General features: G+C 48.8%; 1 protein-coding gene across 1 annotated transcript; it reads left to right on the top strand.

Moving 5' to 3' along the window:
* The first annotated feature begins 2,605 nt into the window (after positions 1–2,605).
* Positions 2,606–6,707, top strand: RPL19 (ribosomal protein L19). Its single transcript, XM_010594387.3, has 6 exons — positions 2,606–2,721; positions 3,838–3,944; positions 4,713–4,835; positions 5,373–5,493; positions 5,874–5,984; positions 6,478–6,707. The coding sequence occupies exons 1-6, from the start codon at positions 2,717–2,719 to the stop codon at positions 6,599–6,601; spliced, it is 591 nt and encodes a 196-aa protein (XP_010592689.1). The 5' UTR covers positions 2,606–2,716; the 3' UTR covers positions 6,602–6,707.
* Positions 6,708–8,356: the final 1,649 nt, after the last annotated feature.

Genomic DNA, 8,356 nt, shown 5'->3' with positions numbered 1-8,356 from the left:
TCCTTCCCTCCTCCCTCTCTCCCTCAGCCGCCGCCGCCTCCTCCGCCCCTGAAGGCTCCGCATCTCCCCCCGCCCCCTGGGCTCCCACCCGCCCCTCCCTCGCTCCCTCCCTCCCTCCCTCCGCCCGGCCGGCCCCGCCCCTCGCAGCCCCTCCGCTGGCTCCGCGCAGACAATAGGAGGGCAGCGGGAGGCAGACACGCCCCTCCCGGCTCGGGCGGGGGCCGATCGCTGGCCTCGGACTGGTCTCGGACTCCGGCCGCCTGCTCTGGGGAGAAGGACAAAACCGCTGGGGGCGGGGGCGGGGGGGGTAGGTGGAACGGTGTTACCAGTGCATGCCAAGTGCTGATGGGGGGAAATGCTCGGATTGGCATAGCTGGCACCGTCGTCCCTCCCAACCCCGGGTCCCAACCGCGCTTCCAGTGGGTCTCCCCAGCCCACTCCTGCTTGGGCCACCGGAACTTCCCGGTCCCCGTGATTCTGGGACCTGGCTTTAACTCCTTTCTTCCCAGCGTAGGGCTGAAGCCGCCTTGAACCGAACAGAAAGGTCCCTCACCAACTTGCCTCTGGGGGTGCCACCTGGGAACTAAGGCTGGAGTGGGGAGGGTGGCCAGAGGGAGATCTCTACGGAGACAGCATCAAGAAGCAGTCCCCCAGAGACCCCAAAGTCTTCTGCCCTAGTCAGTAGCTGGGATCCCCCAGGGCGTTCCAAAAGTCCAGGCGAGGAGGTGCCCATTTCTTGGAAGAGGGAGAAAAGTGGAGGAAGAAATGCTAAGCTGAGAGAAGAGGAGAGACTGGTTAATATCAGATATCATGATCTCTGACTTAAATGGCTCCCCTTTCATCTTTGATTTGAGAACAAATGTCCAAGGCCTGCACTCTGCCCACCATTACTGGTTCAGAGAAGAGAAATGACTGATTCTGGCAAGAGACCTTGGTGTCAATTTGACTCAGGTTTTTGGGTTGTGTGGCCCTGGAAAAATCACTATGCCTCTTTGAGCCTTAGTTTCCTCACCTATAAAGTGGGGTTGCTGGTACTTCACCTGGGGTTATTGGGAGGATGAAGGAGAATAAAATTAAATGATGGATTGCTGGGGTTTGGAGATAGATGCTGTTAAGTGCTGTGTAAGAGTCAGTCGTGACACGGGAACCCATACCCTCCGTACACCATCCCTTCCCCTTCTCCACACAGGCTGAGAGATGAGAAGCAGAATGGATAAGACTTGCCCACTCCCAGTGACCCTAAAATAAAGCCAGCCCTTTGTGTTCTGTTGGAGGGGAGACTGTGGGATATGCTGACTCCTCCTCCTTAAGGAGGATATGATTACCAGTGAATAATCAGCCTAGGAGTGGGGATGAAAGAATAAAATGAACCCAAAACCAAAAAACCAAACCCACTGCCATCAAGTAGATTCCAGCTCATAGCGACCCTATAGGACAGAGTAGAACTGCCCCGTAGAGTTTCCAAGGAGAGCCTGGTGGATTCCAACTGCCGACCTTTTGGTTAGCAACCATAGCACTTAACCACTATGCCACCAGGGTGCACATATTAGCAGTGTTCCAGGGCTTGTTGACAAATAGCTCCAACCCTGAGCAGGGTTCCTGTATGCCTGGTGGGGACAAGAGCCTGCCATGACAGGGAAGACAAGGGCTTTGCAGTCGCAAAGACCTGGGTTCTCCAGCTCTGTTGTGGCACTCATCTGTAAAAGGAGGATGATACTAACTGTAATGAAATGGCGGTAAATGTTGCTTCCCCTCCTCTCTTTTTGACCTTCAGCTCCATTTAGCAGCCACAAGTTCAGATGAAAGAGATGGGGTGATCAGCTGGAGCCAGGCAAGAAGTTAGAGCCAGAACTCAGATCTGTTTCTTGGGCGGTGAGATGCCCTCCTTGGATTTTTGCACTGGGTGCTCCTGAGCAGCAGGAAAGAAATACGGACGTCTGTTCATTCGAATTGTGTTTTGCTTTTTACACTCATTCATTCAGCCAATACAGCATTTCTCAAGTCCTACTATATGCAAGGGACCGTGCTTGCTGTTACTGCCTTCCTCTGTAAATTGCAAACGTTAACCTATGTGATCTTCACAACTGGATGACGGAAATATTAGAATTAGGTTCCATTTTACAGGGCATGAAATTGAGGAACCAAGAGATTAAGGACCTGCAGTGGGTCAAAGACACCAGCTATCATCTTTTGGTGATCTATTCTTCGCTTTAGGGTTTCTCAATCTGCTGTGAGAGTGATTATGAGGTCGGTTTTGCCTGATATTGGTCCTTATTATTCTTACTTGCTCCATTCACTAATTTTTTTTCCCCCTGCGAATAAAAACATCCTTCCAGTGAATCCCGGACGCCTGCAAAGACTAGGCCACTGACACCCTCTCGCCTCGCCTGCGCAATCTAGCTGACTTCCGGCTATCAGTACCCACGTGATCGAGTGGCCTTGCTGCGCATGCCTAATAGGAAATTGGACTATGCCACTTTGCTGTACAGGAGGGGCATATCTTCTATATTTTAAAGGGTAAAACTGATTCCTGATATTGGGCTCCTATTATCTCATGTCTGAACTGAGACTATGAGTGCAGTTGGAGTGGCGGAAGGCCGAAGGACGGAATGGGAATACAGGCAAAGCAGGGCGGGGGATGGGCTCTCCCCTTTACAGATAATGGGAGGAGCCCGGCCAGAGCGAGTTCTTTCCTTTCGGCGCTGCGGCCGCAGCCATGAGGTGAGGGCTTGTGGGTCTCTGTTGTGGGCTTACCTGGGTCGGCGGGAACGGCGGAGCTCGGTGCCGCGGCCCCAGAGAAGGGAGATGGGCTGGCGGCAGCCCTGAAACGATCGGTCCTAGAGCTTGGGGTAGGCCGGAGCACACTAGGCCCCAGCCTCGAGAGGATAGGTGTGGGGAAGCGTCCCGGGAACTCGAGACCGGTGGAAGGGTAGCCCCGCGCTTGCCGCGCCCCACAGGTGTCGGGCGAACCACGGGAGCGGAGCAAAGGCGGCGGCGACGGGTGATTAGGCCGCGGCCCCCTTACTCGCTGGGTCCGTGTAGAGCCAAGCCGATCTCTGTTTCCATGTGACGTAGGGCAAACCGCGCAGGCCCCAGGCCTCCGACTGCCACGGTTGAGGCAATCTCCAGATCTTCGACCCCTTCCAATTTGTTGGCAACTCATAACACCTCCAGATCTGCCCGGATGTTGTTTATTACCTTGATAAAGCAAAACGAGTCCAGAAGGCAGTGTAACTTGCCTAGATCCCCAGGCTAGAAATCCCGTCCACTGGCCGCGGACACTTAATTTTGAATACTGTTTTTAGGACTTAACACCAGAAAGGGCTTTAAAGAAGGAAAAAACGTTGCTCTTGAGCCGATTCCTACTCAGCGATGGTATAGGACAGAGTAGAACTGCCCTATAGGGTTTCTAAGGAGCAGCTGGTGGGTTCGAACTGCCGACTTTTTGGATAGCAGCCGAACCCTTAACCACAGTGCTCCAGAAGGGGCATAAAGCCTCTTTATCATTGACTTCATCTTCCAGATGAGGAAACAGGCACAGAAAGGCATTGCTTGGATTTCATTCTAGAGTGGTCAATTGCCCCATGCAGGGAGGCACAGCCCAAGACCTTAACAAAGATTTTGATTTAGGGAGGATCCTTATTCTGGAGACGTTGTGGTATGGGAGACAAAAGTCTTGAGTGGGGGACACATACCTGTACATACTTTATCCACTTTCCCGTGTGTGTGGTTTCACAATATTAGCAAGCCCGCTTTGGAGGGCAGGTCCTGCTAAGGATGCTCATTATTGCCCATGAGTGGCTTTCAGAGCCTGATAGTGTTTTCTGTGTCCCACAGTATGCTCAGGCTTCAGAAGAGGCTTGCCTCCAGTGTCCTCCGCTGTGGCAAGAAGAAGGTCTGGTTGGACCCCAATGAGACCAATGAAATTGCCAATGCCAACTCCCGTGAGTACTTGGAGCCTGTGACCCTTCTCCACACTACCCCTTCCCTCTGCCTGTGTGAGGTAAAGATTACAGAATTATGGTGACCCTTTACAAACCTGGGAAAGCTCATGGTTTGGGGTTCCTATAAAATGAAGGAGTCGCAAAAATAATGGAGATATCAGAGGTTTCCTTTTCTGGCTGTTTTTCAGAGGACAGGGTAGAAGTTAATGGGACCACCCAGTGCTATGTTAATGACTTTCTGGAGTGGATGTCTTAGTTTAGGGTTGGGGAGTAGAGATACCCAACAGATGATGAATTGGGCCTCAGACCTTTAGTAGAGTACCCTAGGCATATGAGTATTCAAGAAAGTTACACAGATGTCAGCCATGCAGATAGCACAAACGTGCACGTTACTTCCACATATCAGGGAAGTTCTTTACCTGTTTGGCTTTGTGGTGTTATAATGTGTGCTCAGAAAATCTTGATTATTTTCTAGACTAGTAGGTAATAGTTTAGACAGAATTTGAAGGACAAGGAAGTATGTGTATACAGTTATGATCACATACCCAAATAATGTATTTTGAGTGTGCTATAATTTTTTTTTATAAAGCACTTAAAAGTTAGAAATACTTAGAGAATTTAACAAGGTTTCAGTCTTTATGCCATTTATGGGAACACTAGGGAAAAGATGTAATCAATGTCTCTGCCCTGTCCTATCTGGACTCTGGGTTGTAGTCTGTGCCCTAGGGACTGGGCCCCTATGACTGACCAGGTGCTTTATTTCCTTAGGTCAGCAAATCCGGAAACTGATCAAAGATGGCCTGATCATTCGCAAGCCTGTGACCGTCCATTCTCGGGCTCGATGCCGGAAAAATACCTTAGCCCGCCGCAAGGGCAGGCATATGGGCATAGGTAAGTGTGGTCCTCCCTTTTTCTCTGTAACTTAAATGCTAAATGCTTGAGCCTGGGCTGAGAATATAGTCAGGTATTTGGGATTTTTTTTTCTTTCTACTGTGTCTCGTCTTGACTCTTTTTCTTGATATTTGATGTTTCCTGCCTGTGTACAAATTAGAAAATCAGCACTACTGTTGTAGTTGAAGATATTCTTGGTAGAAGGAAGTTATATTATCGAGCACCTACTCTGCCATGGGCTGTACTGGGATCTTGAAAACGTCCCGTTTAATCTTAGGGTAAGGATGATTTAGGGAGACAAAGGCCACTCAAAGCCCCTTCTAGCATACTGTACTGCCTTTGTGCATACCCTGACATATCCACATTATGGAAATGTGAAATGATTGTTTTGTTTGTGCTTTACCAAAAGTAGGATAAATGAATTAAACATTTGGAATCCTTATCTGGTATTTTTACACCATTTTGACCTATCAGCTGTCTCTAGTAACTGACAGTGGACATGGACAATGCTGATCCCTAACCCATCTTCCTTAACAGGTAAGCGAAAGGGTACTGCCAATGCTCGAATGCCCGAGAAGGTGACCTGGATGAGGAGGATGAGAATTCTGCGCCGGCTGCTCAGGAGATACCGTGAATCTAAGAAGATTGACCGCCACATGTAAGCACACCCTCCTCTTGGGTCCACCAAGACTTATTTGCTGTTTCAGTGGTTTGTTTCTTGCACAGACATGAGCTTTATCTCCTTGGCCTTGGGAAGGGAGCCATGTGCCTTAAGCTTTTCTAGGAAAGTTACTCCATTCTGGCCTGTTTTGTTGTTGTTGTTTTCCCCATACACCATCAGGATAGCCTAAAAATTTGATTGTCTGCCAGTTAAGTCTTCTGCCTAGAAACTGCATGAAAAGTCTTGGTTTGGAGGAAAGTAGTACCTGAACCTGTAGGAGAGGGAAAAGGAAGCCTAGAAGCTGAGTAGAGGAGCAGCTCAGAGGGGCCAGCCTCAGACCCATCACTGACCAGACCCTCTGCTTCTCCTGCCTGTAGGTATCACAGCCTGTACCTGAAGGTGAAGGGGAATGTGTTCAAGAACAAGCGGATTCTCATGGAACACATCCACAAGCTAAAGGCAGACAAGGCCCGCAAGAAGCTTCTGGCGTAAGTTTCTTGAGAGGTTGATCTCAGTGTCGTGGGGGCAGTTTCTTTGACCCTTATTGTAGGGGTCAGAGGTCTATTGGGAGGTGGTTCTGCACTCTTGGTCATAGAGCCTGCCACAGTTTAGATCAGAAGTCCAAATGGGACCTATGGGGATAGAAAAGTTGGTCTTAGTTATCAGAGTGGGCTTTAATGAGTTCTCTGGAAACATTTAAAATACACATATGCCTGAATCTTGACTTGTATGCAGTCTGTTAGGAATAGTTTTATTAGAGGCATGTATCTTTATTCAGGACACCGATGTTTCTCAGTCCTACGCATATCCACATGCCACCTGGCCCATCACTGTTGGGGCAGGAACAGTAGGTTAATTGAAGCAGGAGCTGTTGGTGGCCCCAGCAACTTGCATTCCTCACACTGAATAGTCTCCAAAGGAGAGGGTTGGGAACGTGGTTCCATCTCCCCAGCAGGTCATGTTTTCTCTTCCCTTACCCAGTGACCAGGCTGAGGCCCGCAGGTCTAAGACCAAGGAAGCACGCAAGCGCCGTGAGGAGCGGCTCCAAGCCAAGAAAGAAGAGATCATCAAGACTCTGTCCAAGGAGGAGGAAACCAAGAAATAAAGCTGCTCCCCATCTCTTGTCTGTACATAACGGCCTTGGCAGTCACATAGATCAGTTGTTCAATAAAACAAGCCTTTATCTGCCTGCCTCTTGGCTTCTTCTTAAAGTTTTTGGCTGCTTTGTGGATATTCACTGTTTAGAGGGTCAGAGTTGGCCACACAATGGCGCTAGGATGTAGGCCCTTTCCAAGCTACCTGTTGTATTCCTTCCCTTCCACTAATGCCATTTCCTTCAGTCAGGCTCATGCCCCTCTATCCATGAAAGAGGTTTTTTACTTTGTTCTAGCGTGAGGTGAAGCAGTCTAATGGGAAGGAAAGAGTGGCTTCCACCCAAGTTTCAAATATGCTTTAAAACTGCCTATGAGAGCACAACATGAGTGGCATCTAGGAGGTGCTTTCAAATGTTGGTTGAGAACAGCATTGGCTGTGACATCATTTGAGGTCACATTGTTTAAAGAACTTCAGCATAAACCACTTAGTATGTGTACACTTCTCTGCTGTGGAAGTCTTAGCTTAAAATCTGCCCTAAGAGTCCAGGAGAGGAGGGGTTCCAGTTGCCACCAGTCCAGAAGCTAAGAGACCTGAGCTTTTTGAACAGCTTTACTGAGGTATAATTGAAGCTGTCTTATTTTAAACCACCCAACTTCTAAACTTTCTTCCCGTTTTAATATATATAGTTTTTTTACTTTTATTCCCCTCTTTGGTTTATACCTCGTCACCTAGGGCACAAAGATGTATCAACTTGCAGAAATGAATGAAAACAGGACTAAAGCCAACCTTGTCACAGCCATTGAGTTGCCTAATGAATTTGTCTTCCCTTTTACAAATAGGAACTGGATTTTATTTTGCCACTTAACACATTTGGTGTAATAACTGCCAATAAATTGTTCAATAAAGCACCTGCTCTTGGAGCCAAATACTATTCGCCACTTTATATTGATCTACATTGATTTGTAATTTTTATAATATTGTAAATTAGAGGTTATAACCATTTCTATTTTACAGATACGTGGGCGAAGTGATGTATCAAATTAACAAAGATTAAGAGTATTGAAGTTGGAAAAATGGGTTCAAGATGTTGAGGAAGTAAAATAGGGCTTGGTAAAACATTGACCAAGGGGGCTAGGGAAGAAGTCTGGCTTGATCCCTAGGCCTCACACTTAAGAAGACTAAGCCAGAGATCTTTTGGTGATCAGAGGGACTGACTGGGTTGGGCAGAGTGGCTAGAGGAGTTTTGGCTATGTTGAGTGGGTGCTAGTTTTTTGAAGCAGACATCCAGGTGGAAGGGATTAGACAGGATACAAGGGTGTCAGCTCAAGTAAGGTCTGGGTTGAAGAGACAGACTGGGCAAAGTTGGGTAAAGGAGGCACCTCACCTTATTGGGCACACCTGGGACTGGGATGCCCTCTCCTGACTGCCCTCCATCCCTCTCCCAGGGCACTCTTGTCTTCTTAAGGTGACCCATGAGAAGGCCAATAGAGGAGGCTCTCTGGAGCTGTACTGGGCAGAAGGGAAAGGGCTGCACCCAAGTGGGAAAGGCAGGACTTAAGCGGGCTGGGGTGGGGGGTGGGAGGGCAGGAGGCAGGCAGCAGACCCTAGTCTAGCTCTGCCTCTGGTGTCCTCTTTGTCCAATTCTGTGCCTGGAGGGTAGGGAAACTGGATAGCCAAAGGGAGGGAGAACCAGGCTCAGTGAGAAATGTCCAGAGGACTTCTCGCCTGTCTCCGCCTAGTGTGCACCAGAATTTGGGATTAGAGG

This window comes from Loxodonta africana, chromosome 18, assembly GCF_030014295.1.
Source record: "Loxodonta africana isolate mLoxAfr1 chromosome 18, mLoxAfr1.hap2, whole genome shotgun sequence".
Lineage (NCBI taxonomy): Eukaryota > Metazoa > Chordata > Mammalia > Proboscidea > Elephantidae > Loxodonta > Loxodonta africana.
The sequence above is the reverse complement of the archived record's forward strand: the minus strand, read 5'-3'. Positions and strand labels throughout refer to the sequence as shown.